Raw genomic sequence first — 17678 nt, 5'->3', positions numbered from 1 at the left:
AGGGCTTAATATTTAAAATACATAAAGAACTTACATATCTCAATATAAAAAAAAACAAGCAATTCAATTTAAAAATGGGCAGAGGATCTGAATAGACATTTTTCCAAAGAAGACATACAGATGGCCAACAGACATATGAAAAGAGTCTCAACATTACTAATCATCAGGCAAATGCAAATCAAAACCAGTGAGATATCACCTCACACTTGTCAGAATAGCTATCGTCAAAAAGACAACAAGTAACAAGTGTTGGTGAGGATGTGGAGAAAAGGGACCCTCATGCACTGTTAAGTAGGAATGTAAACTGGTGCAGCCACTGTGGAAAACAGTATAGAGGTTCCCCAAAAGATCAAAAATTGAAAGACCATGCAATCCAGCAATTCCATTTTTAGGTATGTAGACAAAGAAAATAAAAACACTAATTCAAAAAGATGTATGCACCCCTATGTTCATTGCAGAATTGCAGCCAAGATATGGAAACAACCTAAGCTCCCACTGACAGATGAATGGATAAAACAGGTGTGTGTGTGTGTGTGTGTGTGTATACATACACAATGGAGTATTACTCAGCCATAAAAAAGAATGAAATCTTGCCATTTGTAACAACATGGATGGATCTAGAGGGTATTACACTAAGTGAAATAAGTCAGACAGAAAAAGAACAACAAATGATTCCACTTATATGTGGAAACTACAAAACAAATGAACAAACAAAACAGAAACAGACCCATAGATACAGAGAACAAACTGGCGGTCACCAGAGGGGAGGAGGTAACAGGGTGGGCAAAATGGGTGAAGGGGATTAATGGGCACAAAATTCCAGTTGTAAAATAAGTAAGTCATGAGATGTAACGTACAGTGCAGGGAATACTGTCAATAATATTTTATTAACTTTGTATGGTGACAGATAATTATTAGACTTTCAGTAGTGATCGGCTCATAATGTATATAAATGCCAATTCACTATGTTGTACACCTGAAATCAATACATTGTATGCCAACTATGTTTCAATGAAAAATAATAAAATAAAACAGCCTTAAAAAAATCTTTTCTGAAAATTTCTAATGTCACATCACAAGTCGACATTTCCTCTGTTCAGAATGGGGCTCAGGACAAAATATCACAGAATCTGTGCAAGGTATTCAACGGCAGGACAACAGCTCACAATGTGCAGGTAGAGCTTTTGCCCCCGGCATAGAACCAGAACAACGCATCCAGGGCCCACTATTGGAGGCGCATGGGTGCATCAAGCACACGTCAGTATCTTCCTCTCTGGCAAACTTCTCTGTATACAAAGGTGGAGAAGAAAACAAAAGCTCTTCTTTTCCAAAAGTCTGATGGGAAAACTGATGGGGACTGATAGGATAACAGCAGCTCCAAACCACTCCCATCTCTTCCCACTGGCATTTATATATGTTATGAACTGTTCACCGTGGTAAGTCTAGTAACTGTCTGTCACCATGCAAAGTCATTACAATATTATTGACAGCAGTTCAAGGAGCTTTGCTTGGGCATGATGGCGCCTCTCAGAAGTCCGTCTTTCTAACAAGCACTCACAGAACTGGTCTCAAAGCCCATAGCTAGAAGCTGACGATTTACACTGTACACAGTCGGCTACCTGGGAGCCAAGCAGAGGCTGAATCCAGGACTTCCCATCACATTGCCTCACTGACAACAGATGCCGTAAATGTCACATAACACTGGACCACTTAGTAGAGAGCCTGAGCAAGGCAGGAAGAGTTTCTCCCATAGGAATGTTTTGGTTTGAGAGTGGCCTTTAGCTGTGAGCATTTTTAATTACAGAAACCCCACTCAGTAAAACTCTCAGAATGGACCCTGTAATTATAATTAACCCCTTGTTCCACAGTAAAATAATTAAGTGCTACCAAACACAATCCGTCCACTTTCCCTTTAAGTCTTAATCAATGTGGGAAGTCCATTTTACAAGATCATAAAAATAAACAAACAGCCCCAGCCTATCAGCTGCAAGTGTTATCAAACGCCTACTCTAATTCGAGGCTTGTGGATTAAAATGTTTCTTATCTACCCTTCCTGGCAGGGCCTCCCTCTATTCTCTCCCTCCTTGTAATCTCCAGCCAATCCGTGTATATGCACAGCCGGCTCTGTGACTGATGCCTGGAAATCACCAGTCAGGTGATTTACAGGTGAAAACACCTGTGTGGTTTATGCCCTTCATTAAGTTTCCATAAACATGGTGCACATTACAGGGATCACTTTAAGCATAAACTACAAAACTTTGCAAGGAAAGTGAAGGCAGTAATATTTCACAGCTACACTGAAATTAAGCCTTTAGTGTTCAAAATCCCACAGACACTACCAACGGGGAAAGAAAGCGCCAGCTCTGGAGGATCACAGAGCTGAAAGGAATCTCAGGAAGGACCAGGCTCGATCCCTTGTTACATAGCTGCAAAAAGAGCATGAGAGGGGAGACCGGCTCACAGGTAAGCCCCAGTTAGAGGCTACCCGCTCTGCCTCCGGCATTAAGCCAGGTTTTCTGATTCAGTTTAGATCTTCTTCCCATCATACAATACTTTTCTTTCTTTAAAAAGGAAACCCGAGACCAAAAAAAATTTGGAGAGAGATGGTCATGCAACCAAAAAACAAGGTCAAAGTCGACAAATGTTCTTAAAAGAAATAACAAAGGCCCAATAAATATTCAACTTCAAGACTAACACACAATTTAAACAAATTTATAGAAATTTAACCAATTATATCTGTTAATCTATCAAAGTGGCAAAATTTAAGACTAGTCCTCAGTGATGTGAACACTGTATGCAAGAGGCAAGGCTGCACACTGATAATGACAGAAATAACCAGTACAACGTTTCTTGAAGGCCACTTGGCCAATAAAGAACAAAGCCCTTTCAAATGTTCAAACCCTTTGAACATTTCATCTTTAGAAATCTATAATCAAGAAGTAATCTATTTCATGCACATACACACCAAAAAAACCCAGTAATGTTTATTTCTTTTCTTTATAATAAACACCTGAAGGCAATTTAAATGCCCAATTATAGATTATTGACTATTTTGCAGCCATTAAAATGATATTTATATTTAATAATATGGAAATATTCATGTTTTTAGGTTTAAAAGGCCAGATAGAGGGTTATATAGCCTGATCCCATTTTGTAAAATAAATTTCATATGTGTAAACAGAGATGTACAGAAAACTGCTGGCAGGTTAGCTCTGAAAGATAAGATTAGAGGTATTTTGACTTTTGTAGGCTATATTTTTCTGCATTACTAAAAATGGACATATTTTAGTTTTGTGATAAAAAAATTTATTACCATTTTGAAAATATAAAAGGTGTTAAAAGCAAGAAACAACATGACTAACACATCTGCCAACATGCACGGCTCAGGAATGCCTTTAAATATAAAGATGAGAATTCCAAAAATAGATCTACATTTTCCTAATCCATTTCCCATCATAATAAAGTACCTGAAATGGCTTATAAATTTTTTTTTAACTCAGGAAGGGAGGAAAACTCCCTTGTACTTGGCTTCGTATATGAATGGCACCCTTTAAATGTAAAACTATAATATGACAGCAATAATAAAGCTATCAAAATAACCCATAAAAGTGATGTTTTATCCTGTAAATAAAAAAATTTTCTATTAGTGTTCAGAAAGGGAGCTTCATGAAGAAAACTAGGAGAGGTCCTGAGGAGAATCAGAATAGGGCTGAATTTTTTATACAAGTGTGAGAAGTGACATCTGCTGAAGCAGGGGCCCACTACTCGTGGCCCCCACGTGGCGGTAGTTTTGCACCTGCAGAGGGAGGGGCCCCTCGGGCAGGCCACTGAGAAGGAGTAGCAGGTGGACTGCAAAGAAAAATAGAAATCATGCCATCATTCATTTGATATAGTCACACTCGCCATGATTTCTTTTTCTTCTCATTTGTTGAAATAAAACTGGGGTGAAGGGGTAATGCATCTTAAGACTTAGATGCACAGAATTCTCAACTCGGAATTAACAGCACCCTTCACGAGACAACTTCCCTTCACCCTTTGCCAGAAAAATATTTTTTTAATCAACAAATAATGACAGTAGCTCGTCAAGTTACCGTGACATTTTTGGTCACCTGAAATAAAGGCATTCTCTTTTTCTTGCATGTTTTTTAACCTGCTATAAGGTTTTGATTCTTTCAGAGGATTTTTAAGCATTGCTTTTCAGCCACTTACACTCACTCAAACACACTCTTCTCCCCCCGCTCCTCCAAATATTGTCCATTTTTCTTTCTTTCTTCGTTTTGCTTGTAATGTGTGTTATTTGCCTCTGAACTGTTTTTCTGTATTATCAGCTCCAGAATGACAATGCTGACTCTCTGCCTGCTTGCCTCTGGGGCGGCAGAGCAAACTCAGTACTGCGTGATGATGCCTCAAAGTGACCTAGTGGTGTTCAAGTTTAAACCTTAATGACATTATTAAAGTAAATGTATGGTGGTTAGAGGAAAAAGCCACAGCTGATAATAAGAAGTAATGAAAACTAAAGTGTGAATGTAAAATGCTTGATAAATTTTTCTTAAATATACTAAGAACTCTACATTTCTTTGGTCATTGGCTAACAAGTTTCCAGTATAATGTGGGACTCTGTCTTCTACCACATGGAAAAGGGTCAGCTAGTAACCAAAGATCAGAAACTCCTTAAAGTAGCTCTTTCTGGCACTGAAGATCCCAGAGACAGTTTTACAGAAAAGCCCAAGTTTATCAATTGACTTTAACGGGTCACCCTTGTTGATCAGCTCCAGGCACAGCAAAGAAGCTGTGAAGCTGTTTCTAGCTCCATCCACTGCACCTTTCAGAATCTTTTCTCCTGCTGGTGAAGTCCCTGAGCATCTCTCAGCCTGACCCAGTCTGTACTCTGCCCCCACGAGGTGACATGTAGAAAGATCTGGATAAACTCATTTATACTGGGATAGTCGTGCAAGGAAGGAACAGTTACAGCTGAGGTCCTCATTCAATTCTCACAACAACCCTGAGAGGTCTCCCTTCATCCACATTCTACAGGTGAGAAACAGAGACTGCTAAAGGGTTAGGTGACGCCCCTTGTCCGTAGGCGTAGACTTTAACCACCCTGTCAACTTTAAACGCACCACTCTTTCTGTACCACCACCCTGCATCTCATGGGCTGAAGATGCCGGAGAGCATGTGCATTTTCATAGAGAGCAAACCCTGGGCTCAGTGAGATGAACTTCCAAATGGTGGAATTTCAGGAAGTAACCATGGTATATGATAGGCCTTTTTCTTTTCAATGTAGGAAACTTTCTGGTGACCCTTAAGTCACGACACATACTCTCTCCCTGTTGCCCCATCACCAGTTTAATTTTGACTTTGCCCTGTGTTTATGCACTTCTGACTTCTAACTTGAGACATCTTTACCCCAAGTTAGTTTTTAAAGTCTGAAAACAGAAATTGCAATTCTCACTCAAAAACTGGACTGATTTTTGCTAACCAGGATACTTTTTTGGGTAACAATCTCTCTCACAGATTTTAACAAATGAAGAAAAGTCAGTGAAACAAATCGCCTGGGAAACCATCCCTCCCCTTTGCTTCTCAGTCTCTGCAGCTGGGCTTCACCTTCCCTGGGTACAGTCAGCCAGGACCTCTCCTCATACATCAAGCATCCATTTTCCGCCTCACCTGTGTTGTCGGACATGAAAAATTCTACAAAGAGCAGTATTTCCTACATTATCTTCTCACTGTCCATGTGGATGTGGATTTGTAACTCATCCCATTTACAAAGTGGTGGATTTGCAAATTTAATTCCAGGGCCTAGAATAGAGTCTGGCACACTGTAGACACTCATGTACCGTTGCTGAGTAAATGTATGACCTAATTAATTCTGGCCACTCAGCATCTTCACATCACTCTTCCCTTCTCCACTTGCACCTTGAGCATCTCTGATGCACAGACAGTATGGGGCTTCTTTGCAAATCTAACTAACAAGCTTTCCGAAGAAAAACTGGATATGTATAAGTAAGTAAGACATATGCCTGATGTGAGAACTAATCTTCTCTTCCAATACAAATGCTGTAGCCTTCCCATGGTCTATAAGGACACAGATGCCACAGACAAGCTCTTTGCCTACAGCTACTCAATGAAATTTTGAAACTACACAGGAATTTTACATGGGTCAGTGGGGCCATGATCCACATTCTCTTCCCACAGTCCCAAAGCAGGCACACTGCAGACCCCTTAAGGAAGTGCGGTCATTCCTACAGGTCCAGTGGTCAGTGAGTCATGGAACTGTCCTAGGACCAAGAAGCAGAGCCCCTGTATCTCTTCTTAAGGAAAACATGATCTTCAGCACAACTAGATTTGAAGGGTAATAAGGCAGCTTAGGCCAGGCTCTTTCTAGAAAATGAAAACAATTACTACTCTTTGGAATGTAGTGATATGTGCCCAAGGTGTTCAACTTAACGAGTTAACATTTGCTGCACAACGCTAATTACCAAGATGCCAAAGCTGCCCTGCACCACGAGGTTCAGTGACTCACTGGGGGTTTTACAAATGATACTTGGCATCAGCGTGACCTGACTCAGTTACTAATCCGTATGGTTCCACTGGCTCCTTGCCCCCATCCAACCTTTCTCTACATACAGCTAAAGGAGCTTGACTTCCACCTACGAAATCACCCCAACTCAAGGACTAGAACTAGACCAGTTTCCTTCTCCCAGAGGATTTAAACCCTATTTTACAGATGACAAAACTGAGGCCCAGAGAAGCTCAGTGCAATGTCTAAGGTCAAGGAGTTCTAGAAATCTATCGTCCAGACTCCAGTCCCATATAACCAAGGTGGAGGGGTGAGAGGCTCCATTCCAAATATTAATTTTATGCTAATAAGTGAAGGAATGCAAATCTGCACATATAAATATGGTCCCAATTGTAATTTTAAAAATCACATAAAAGTGAAAAGCATAGGAGAGAAGACGGAGAAACAAAACTGGATGGAAAAATGCCAAAATGTTACCAATGGCTATATCTGGATGGAGGTATGATGGGTGATTATTTTTCTCAATATTTGCCTGTATTTTTCAAACTTTCTGCAATAAACCTTACTAGTTTTATAATATAAAACAGAGAGAATAAACTTTTGAGAATATTCAACTCTGCTGACACTAGGAGTCAGGTGCACGGACAGAGACTCGTGGGTGGGCAGGTAGGGCTGCAGAAAGGACAGGCACATAAAGCGACATACTTACCCACCAACTGTGGCAGAGACGCAGCCTCCCTGTCCAGCATGATGGAGCCCTTCTCCATGCAGGTCCTCAGCTCAAACAGGCTGTGCAGGGACAAGGTGGCCACGTGGGGCTTGCTCCATCTCTCCCCACCCTGTTCCACTTTTTCTTCAAACTTAATCCACCTACAAACAAGAGATTAGTGAGCAGCTGTTAAAAGTGTTCTAACCGCCTCTGGAAAAAGCAACACCAACCCCTCCAGCTCCACTCCCACCAGCACGCCCAAAATGTCATCTTTTGTGGAGTTTTAAAAGCTTATTACATCATTAACTGCATTACCTTTATAAATACGCCAAACAGAGTCACTAGACTGCTCCTCCCCCTGATGTTAGAGAGAAAGAAAACAAACCGAAAGGAGCCAACGCCGCCTCCTTGGTTTCCTATCTGTCTCTATGTAGACGTGAAGTCGTTAAGAATGATTATTGATCCCAGTTTTTTAAATAATGTAGGAAAAATATGCACTGCAAATTCTCCATGGGGGTAGAGCCTACAGTATGTAAAAATAACCAACATTGTGAGAATTCTGTTGTGACTTCACAAGGCAAGTTTACACAAGGTGAAATATCAGTTAAGAACTGATGCTTATCTTAAATATTTGAAAATACAGTGTGTGAAGTGGTCAGATACAAAATTCCCTTTAATGCTTAAAGAAGGCCAGCGTGTGTTGCTGTGTCTAACTTTAATGTGTATCTCAGCTGACATGTTCCCTTCTCGTTGAGATGCTAACGGAAGCTCGATCCTTCAAGTTTGGCTCCATGTGTGTTTAAAAGTACACAAGCTCAGCAAATAATGCATCTATTCTGATAATAACAGGTCTCTTGTTAACCTTAGCGATGGAGCAAACAACCCCCTTTCACAGCTTCTTCTTTCTAACTGTAGGCACTTTGATAACTCAGCAACATATGGGAATGAGGAAAGTTTAATCCCGCGTATCACACATACCTATTCTTCCTACACTGGTAAAGAAAAACAGGAAAGCATGGTCATTTTGCTATTCATTACGACTCAAAGAGAAATGCTGCTTTCTGTCACTTCAAACCTCCGAAAGATACTGAACAAGATAAAGAGGGGGTTAAAAATTGTTTTTCTGCATTCTTCACCCAAAGGTTTAATGATTGAAAAATGTTTTCCCAGAAAAAGCTAAACACTCACCCAATTCACTAAAGAGGAGAACAAAGGGCAGAGATCAGAGGAAGCTCTACATAAGGTATTATTTATAGACTGCTCACCACCCCAGACGAGTCAAAAAAAAAAAAAAAACCCACATTAGTAGAACCAGGAGTGAAAACAGATCAAGAGATCAGCCACAATGTCAAAGGGAACTCAGAATTTTAATCAAGCCAGACACTCATGTGATTCAGAAGCGTATCGGCCGTATCCCAAATCTCTCTCCTCCCTCTCCTGGTCAGGAAACTCCCATGCTTCAACGGCAACCTTATCCCCATCCTCACCCCCAGTTCTAAGACCCTCCTCCTTTCCCCTGTGTCCCCAAAGATGCAGGCGGTGGAGGCTTTTATGTTTTCCTCACAGTAAAAAGCCAACACCAAAGAGCTTCTAAAACTCCAGAACTGGATCTTGTTTATTTATACAAAAGTGGTTGTGAAACATTCTGAAAGACCCTTTGTGTGTGTGTGTGTGTGTGTGTGTGTGTATGTGTGAATTAGTAGTTCTTCAGGTCGGCTGGTATTAGAAACACAGAAATAGAGGGAAGTGAGAGAAAAATGACGATTTTACATCACACTCATAGAACAGAATTCTATGGATTTGCCAAAACGATAAAGGGTAATAGGGTTATTTTGAGAGTAATTATCTTATGGACTGTACTACATTGGCTAACTTTAAGCATATTATCTTTTCAGGCTCACTCACAGACTCTCTAGCCATGTTTGTTGGTAACTAGTATCTGAACCACATTTACATTTGATGTTATAATTTATTGCTTAAGGTGAGACTCTAGAAGATAGAAGATTCCATAGTATATGAAACCTAGTCAGGGTTACATATAATCATGTTATTTATCGAGAGTGCAGTGACCTTGTTTTTATTCCTAAGAGTATTCTTATTAGCTGAGGGATAGAATCTTTGGTCACAAAATTTCAGTCCAAGAAGAATGACAAGGATCAGCTAGAAACTGACTAGAAACTCAGTACAGGGGAGTGTTTTATACATACAGCCTTCACACCCCTCTTATCTTTACTAAATGATAACCAGTTGCCCTTCTGTCCATTGCCATAAATCTCTATGGCCAAATGCACTTCGTAAAAGAAAACTAAGCCTTTCTTACATACAATGTGTGACAGTAGGCTTGTTTTTGGCATCATCCTCCACTGTCAACACTATGTAAGTTTAATAAAATTTTCTTTAAAAAAAGAAAAAAGTAGCAAAACCACTGCATTCTTTTTTGACTTATCTCTTACTTCATTCCTCTCTACAATTTATCTTGAATGTGATTTTTGAACAAGTTCTAAAAGTACATTAGAAATAATAAACCCCAACTAGCTTAGATTTATGGAATAGTATTACTCACCCTCCTGGATTATAGCAGCCAAGATTTGGTCAAGATTTAACCATAATGGAATGGAAATGTAGCCTCAGAACCAGCCAGTTCCTTAGCATCTACATTCCTAAAGGATAAGTACTATCTCATAGTTCAGTTGAAGCATCTCTTTCACTTTGAGTTCAGTAAATATTGAATGCGGTGATGATGTCACAGCACAGCACAGAGAATAGCACAAGAGGAACTCTGGGATGATGACTATTAAATTCCTTTAAAAGGCATTGCTCAAATTGTTCAAGGAACTGACTGTACATCCAACATACTGCTTCAGGCATAAAGTAATGGTTTGCCCATTGAAACAGACTGTTTGCAGATAGTTTCATCCCAGAAACTACCCATACTACGTCTATCTTCCTCACAGATCAAGGACAAATTTGAGGAAAAAAACCCGAAAACTACTCAGTTCAAATCAGAACCCATTATAGGAAAGGCTAAGGCAAAGGTACCAAAGTTCAGCCTATTCGAGTGTCAGTGAATTTGTAAAGGTGCCTTAGAACCATGTAATTATGTTTTTAAAAAACCAGACTTTTTTTACTGTAAAATGTACTAAAAGCTACTATCTATCCTTCATAATAACTATGAGTAACCATATATTTGCAATAAGTTTCCTACTTTTCCTTTTGTCTTAGTACTTGACATGTTACAGGAAAATTAATTTCAGAAGTTGGCTTTTTAAATGCTGGCAATTACAAAACTGTTGTAACCTTGAAGGAGGAGTTTATTAGGTGAAGTTTATTTATTCCAAGGTCTTAGAAGAATAATGATAAAGTACATTGCAATTTAACACACTCTGAGTGACTGCCAACCAGATAGCATTTCACTAGTTTGTTGAAGAAACAGAAGGCCCCCTGGGAATCACTGAATTTTGCAACTTTCCCATCATATGATTAAATATAATTAAGAAAAGACAAGACCTCTCACTTAAAAACATGCCAATTTTATGGTGGAAAATAGACTTGACCTTTGCCCTGGAATATAACCAACTACATAAAACTATTAGAGCAATAATAAATTTCTTGCTAACTGATAAGTGCCTCATCACAGATAAAAGAAGCCAACATGAGTGTGTATCTGGGATGAATGATGTTTTTAAGAATTCTTAAATTTCTAGATCAACTGCAAAAGCTATTGCAAAACAGTGTAGTAACCACATATAATCACATAGATGATTAAATTCCTTCTCCCTCAGACTTTTTCTTACAGAACAAATAAACTTGGTCTGAAATGGAATTTTCCAGTGTAATCCAGTAGAGGAGACACAGAGAAGGCAGTGTGGACTGGAAAGAGAGAGGTCCCTCTGCAAAGTCCCAAGGTAAGCACAAGTGACCGTGTTTGATGGGCAGGCCCTGAAATCAGGTTCTTCCGGGGAGGCAGAGTCATTCCGCCGAGCAGAAACACGAATGGGGGTCCTTCTGTGCTGTACCACTAGGACTGAAACATCAACACCCTTCTCCTTTGTTGGCTTGTTGGCTTGTTGGCTTTGTTGAAACTTGTGACGTCTTTCCTTTTCACCCAGGTTTGGCAGTAAAACGTGGATCATATTGGGGATGTGATCTTTTAACATGCGTTCTTATAACAGTGATGAAACCCAAAGTGGCCCACCTGAATATTCACTGAGGGGAAACTGAAAGCCAATAACCAGGCTTGCAGACATCACAGACTCAAAGAAATAAAGGGTTTGGAGCAGTGGAGGGTAGCGATAGCCCTTCTTCCTGGCTTTGGGCCATCACCAAAGCTGGACCATGACTTATTCTTTTACTGGTTTGCTTCATGAATCCATTAGCTAATGCCTAGCCACCTAGGAATTCTTAATAAGAAGCACAGACTTCTTCACTAATACCAAATATTTCATTACATCTACTGCTATGTCACTGAATGTCAGTATCCTAATGACCTCACACTTAGGAGTACTCTTTTTAAAAAGAATATTCTCTGCATTCCCTGTTCATATGCCTTTCTCAGTCCTGATCATTCTACCCTTTGCACAGTCTTTAACCTGTGCTCTCTATTGGAAGTGCCAGTGAAAATTCAAAGTCCTGACTTTTAGGAAAGGGAAGAGCAGAGAAACGATGTGAAAGAAGAGGGTGGTAGAGCTGGCTGTACTTCACGTAAATAAAGACTTCCCTTGTTTATGGTTTTATATAACTACTGTGGCTCTCTGAGACTTAAATGGGGATATTTTCTCTACCACTGGAACCACTTTCCTTATTTTTTGAGACACAGAGCTAACCTGAACTTCCTGAAGTAGAACTAAAACTCCAGTAATGCTGAGACTCAAGCAGGATATTCTTGGTCAATCAAATCATGAGTCAACGGAAAAAAGTACAGAACATCCAGAGGGACAGTACCGAAGAGGGTTCTGTTGTGTTCTGTGGGAATGTGGGCTCACAGCAGAAACTACATTAAGCTGGAGAAGTCTGGTGGGTTAGTTCTCTATGGAATAAAACAGCCCACTTAATTGGGGTTTTCACCAAGAAAGGAATTCTTCATTTTATGTTAGCCAGAAAAATATCCACCCTGCATTTTCAAATGTAAACTTTTATTACAAGTCTAGAAGGTTTGAGAGCTTTTCATCGGGGGGGGGGGTGTGGAATAGCCCTATCATGTCTGGAAACTGGACATTGTAAATGGGAGTCAGAAATTGCTGTAAAAACATTCAGAAGCAGAGTTCTGTTACAGGAAGCAAAAATCACCGAAAATCTGAATCATTTCCGGAGGCACAACGCCTCCAAACTTCCCAACGTAATTTAGGTGGAGTCACACACTCAGAACTAAGGGTCCATGTCTCTATTCACTCACTCTATAAAGATGCATTTCTTGATTGTGGCCTATGTTCCAGGTAGTTGTAGGCACTAGGAATACGGTGGTGAACAGAACAGCCAAAAGCTCCTGCCCTCGTGGCACTTTAATTTGATTGGGAGGAGACAACAACAAGATATGTGAATATGTTAAATGCTGGTCAGTGCAAAGGATAAATACAATGGAGGACAAGGGGTCGAAAGGTTTGGGGGAAGTTTCCGTTTTAGATCACGCAGCTACTGAGAAGGTCACATCTGAACAAAGGCCTGAAGGAGGTGAGGAAATGAGCCATACAGGGAACTGTGGGGTACAGCAGTTCAGCAAGGAGAATATGTCAGACACAGGGAAGAGCAAGTGCGAAGTCCCTGACACAGCAGCCTGATCGGGCCTGTGAGGCTCGAGCAGAGCGGATGCGGGGGAGAGAAGTAGGAGGTGAGGTCAAAGAGATCACGGGGCATAGTTCATGAGGGAAGGGCGGGTTCAGGGAGATGGTATAATTAGGAAGTGTTTGCAGTAATCTAGATGAGAAATAATGGTGACCTGAATCACTGTAGTGACAGTGTTGAATGTGAGATATGGTGAGATTCTGAATATCCGAATAACTCTTGAGCGTAAACTAGATAGGGTTTGCCAATGGATCGAGTAAGCGATGTAGAGAAAGATGGACATCAAGGAAGACTCCAATCTTTCTGGCTTAAGGAACTAGAAAAAGGGAGTTGTTCACTGCGGTGGGGAATTCTGTAGGAGAAGCAGGTATGAGGTGGGTAGATCAGAAGCTCAGTTTCCAACATGTGATCTCAGATGCCTATTGCCCATTCAAACATTTGTTTTCAATCAAACAAGGCAAGAAGTCTGGGCTAGAGAACTAAACACAGATGGCACCAGCATATTGATGAATTAGTCTGAAACATCAAACAAAGGTCCTCTTTTGGGCTTTACACTTGGTGTGCTGGGTACCTTGGGTCTGTCATTAAGCTGCCATCAGTCAGAAAGAGATGGATTATCACAGAATTTCAACTCTAATCATGTAAAATTTCTAAGAAATTATTATATTTAGAACAGTAGATTCTAAGGCAATCAGTTCTCAACTAATCACACTCAACAAATGTTACTGAGGACCTATTATGCCAAGTGCTGCAAGGCACTGGGAATACAGTAATGAAAGACAGACATGGTGGTCTCTGACTTCAGATGAATTAGTGTAACGAGGGAGACAAAATGAAAAAAAAATCGCATATATGGTTGATTAATAGTAATTGTGGCAAGTCCTATAGAGGAGAAGTTATAGAGTGTAGACTCTGTGAGTATGTCTCTTCCCGGTACACAGGACATTCCCACTACACTTCCTCTCCAGCAGTATACTCTCTCAGGGACCAATGACAACACTGAAATGACATACATGCTCCCAAGGACAGTCTTTAAACACGGTATTCAAGACCATCTTAACCTTTAAGAATCTAAAATGAAAGTGCTGTGTCCATCTCATGAAATGTTGAATTACCTATACAATGAGCTGTGATCTCTTCACATTGCCTGGACCAGGGGGCATATAAAATAAAGAATAGTCTGCATTTGATGGAAAGCAAAAACAGAGCGCTGTACCTGAATTCTACTCCATACGGGCACTGGCACAGAATTTTAGGATCAAAGTAGGATTCAGGGTAGGTCTCCTAGTCACAGCAGATTACACCATTATATACACAGGGATGGAACTTTAGAGCTAGAAGATACACATGATGTTAGAGAGGATGAACCTAGTATGGCTTTCATTTCATAGAACAGAAAACTCAAGCTCGGGAAGACGACATGACTACACGACTTGCCCAAAATGGAATAGCTAGTTAGCAGCAAAGCCACAGTCTCCCCAACACTTAACTCAGGCTGCACCATTATGATTCTGACTCTGTTTTCTCCTGTTAGAAAGAATGAAATGGAGATACTAATAAAAGTCTTTGCTTTTAGAGTCTTCTTTTGGATAATGTTTTATGAATGAAAATTATACTTTACAGAGAAACAGAAACAGACCCACAGACATAGAAAACGAACTTACAGTTACGATAGGGGGAAGGAGGAGGAGGGATAAATTGGGAGTTCAAGATTTGCAGATACTAATTACTATATATAAAATAAGTAAACAAGAAGTTACTTCTTTTTTCTAAAGCTTTTTTTTTATTGAGTTACAGTCATTTTACAATGTTGTGTCAAATTCCAGTGTAGAGCACAATTTTTCAGTTATACATAAACATACGTACATTCATTGTCACATTCTCTTTCGCTGTGAGCCACCACAAGATCCTGTATAGTTTCCCTGTGCTACACAGTACAATCTTGTTTATCTACTACAACAACAAGTTACTTCTGTACAGCACAGGGAACTCTATTCAATGGCTTGTAGTAACCTATAATGAAAAAGAATATGAAAACGAATATATGCATGTATATGTGTGACTAAAACATTATGCTTTACACCAGAAACTGACACAACATTGTAAACTGACTAGACTTCAATATAAAAAAAGTGTTCTTTGCAGAGGACTTTTAACATCTGGGTTATTGGTCCTGAGAGAGGGGAATAAGAGACAATTTCTGTCTCATGGAATGAGGCCCCAAAAGTGCAAAGAATGAAGGGCTTCAAGAGGGAGCACCAGAGATGGAGGAGCAGAAACAAGTTGTTGCTCACATCTGTGTTCCCAGGGCCTAAAACAGGGCCCAACATGTACTAGGCATTCAAAAAACACTGGTTGAATTTAATTGATTTGAATTAAATTACAGTCTATAAAAGGCATATTTAACATTACTCTGTGGACGATCAAATACAGACTGTCCATATAAGGACAATGAGAGACCAAAAACTGCATCATATCAACAACTTTATATTACATGATTTTGTGTCATAGAAGATTTAGAGTAGAGTGTTAACCAAATCTACATATAGAAAGGAAGAAAAGAAGAAAAGCTCTGTTATTGTGAGATTAATGAAACTTTAGATATTTGTGCTGTGCTTAACAACTTACAAAGCATTTCCATATATATGTGTATGTATGTATATAAATATCCATGATATAATTAGATATCTAGCTTACTTTACACTTATCTATTATGTATCTTATATAGCATACATATATATTATATGCAGTAGGCATTATTATCCAGTAATTATTGATGATGAAATCAAAGTTCTGAAAAACTGAGTGTGACACATCTTGACAGGTGACAAGAGTCTGAAATTGAACACAAGTCTCTAACATTCCCAATGCAAGTGAACCTTCTACTTGCTTTCACTGGGTACTTAAAAGATGACAGATTTTTACTTGGAATAATAGCAAGTTTATGGGTAAGAGTTATTGTCTTCACAACCTCCCTCCTAACAGGAAATGAGCCATCAGTAAGACACTGTCTCACAAGATACCTAGGCATGTGGAGACTGTGGGTGCAAATCTCTAGGCTATCCTGTTTAGGTGTTTCAGTTTATCTCTTTTAAATATTTCACTATTACATAGCATATAAGTGGAGATTTACTTCTAATTCTGTGTAAGTGTGAAAATGATAAGAATGCAGACCAAGGAAACAATGTTCCGGCAGTGAAATTAAGGGTGTACTGAATCTCTGTCAATGTCAAAGAGAAGAAAGAGAATTCTTTAATTCCTTGATCCAGCCAGCCTCGTGCTCATCAGTCATTCAGAGTGCTCAGGTTAGAGGAAGGGGCTCACAGACAGGCATCCTGCCCCGTCCTTGTTTCCCCAGGTGGCTACCACACGGTCCGCTGAGCCTCACCTCGCTGTCTCCTTCCACTCCATCTCCTGCCCGTCCACGGCCAGCAGCTCATCCAGTTCAGTGAAGAGCTGAGGGGGTGCTGGGCTGTCATCCTCCTCGCCCAAGATGAATCGGATGCGTTCTGCGGCAGGAGAGACTGCAGAAGTGAAAATACTGTGGTTAAACACTGGCTGCACAACCCTGAGGAAAGTGTGACTCCGAGCTCTTCCTCTGTCCCCAAAGCTGCTGGGCTTCCCTTCCACATTTTCCGTGGACATCTTCCTTGATGAGCCTCCCTTGTCCCCAACCTAAAGACAAAAAGGAATCCAAGCCCTTCTCTATTCCTTTGGTTCTAAGCTCTCCACCGCCCTCCAGAAGGACAGCACTGAGGTTCTGGGTGGTGTGCAATGAAGAACCTTTAGCCCTCAGATGAGCTGAGGTCCAACCGCATGACCTTCCCTCCTTCCTCACTAGGGACCCATCCGAAAGCATTAGACAGAAACCAGCTTGAGCCAATCGCTTCTTCCACAGCAGTGGGAGGGGGCAACAGAGCACCCCAATCCTGAGTTTCTCCCAGGCCCCCACCCCCCCGCCACCCTCCCCGCGTCCAATGCCGAAAGCTCAAGCCCTCACAGGCTCCTCACTGCCCGTGGCTGCCTCACTGCAAAGCTGCTGAAGGAATATTTAACAGGACGGAGCCTCTTCTTTACATGATGGCGGTACCCAAAAATGTTTAGTCACACTTCAGTGCCCTTGAAAAACAAGCCCAAGTAAAACATTGTACACCTGAGGGGAAAAAAATGTCCAATACGCTCAAGTACATAATTGAATGCCCTAGTAGCTCCTCCTGACTCCGTCTCCTGAAAAATCATGTAATGAAAAATTAACTAGAATTTCCCCCAAGTCGTGGGTTATTTTCTCTTTCTCAGAAAAAAAAAAAAAAAAAAAAGGAAAGTGTCCAGAAACTGATGGTTATGCTACAAAACCAAGGGCCACAGATACTCTTTCTCAGCCCTAGGTAAAACCAAAAATGTTATATACACGTGAATGCAGACCAAGTACACAGATCTACACAGATATACATACGTAGAAATTTGTAGAAATGTATGTATTCAACCTAATAAAACAAACACAAAATCCCTATCATCTGAAAGCTGCTATAATACAGGACAGAATAAAATTCCATAAATATCGAAATACATTTACTAGAAATAAACCCATGAAAAATATTCACCCTACCTAGTAATCAAAACTAATTACTGAAATAAGATAAAATAAGATACATTTTACCAATTAAAATGGCA

General features: G+C 40.2%; 1 protein-coding gene across 7 annotated transcripts in view; it reads right to left on the bottom strand.

Annotated features, from left to right (window-relative positions):
* SLC4A4 (solute carrier family 4 member 4) overlaps positions 1-17678 on the bottom strand; it is a 314923-nt gene that overhangs the window by 173901 nt on the left and 123344 nt on the right. For 5 of the 7 annotated variants that reach the window (XM_074344725.1, XM_074344736.1, XM_045506140.2 and 2 more), the window contains exons 4-5: positions 16396-16531; positions 7230-7390 (exon numbers count right to left, since the gene is read on the bottom strand). In XM_074344725.1, the coding sequence (XP_074200826.1) occupies positions 7230-7390; positions 16396-16531 (297 nt within the window). Of the gene's footprint in view, positions 1-7229; positions 7391-16395; positions 16532-16790; positions 16943-17007; positions 17121-17678 lie in introns of those variants that run through there. The other 2 variants (XM_045506144.2, XM_045506143.2) reach the window with 2 other exon arrangements.

The sequence above is a fragment of the Camelus bactrianus genome, chromosome 2, assembly GCF_048773025.1.
Source record: "Camelus bactrianus isolate YW-2024 breed Bactrian camel chromosome 2, ASM4877302v1, whole genome shotgun sequence".
In the NCBI taxonomy this organism is placed as follows: domain Eukaryota; kingdom Metazoa; phylum Chordata; class Mammalia; order Artiodactyla; family Camelidae; genus Camelus; species Camelus bactrianus.
Note: the sequence above shows the minus strand (reverse complement) of the source record. Positions and strands in the feature narration are given on the sequence as shown.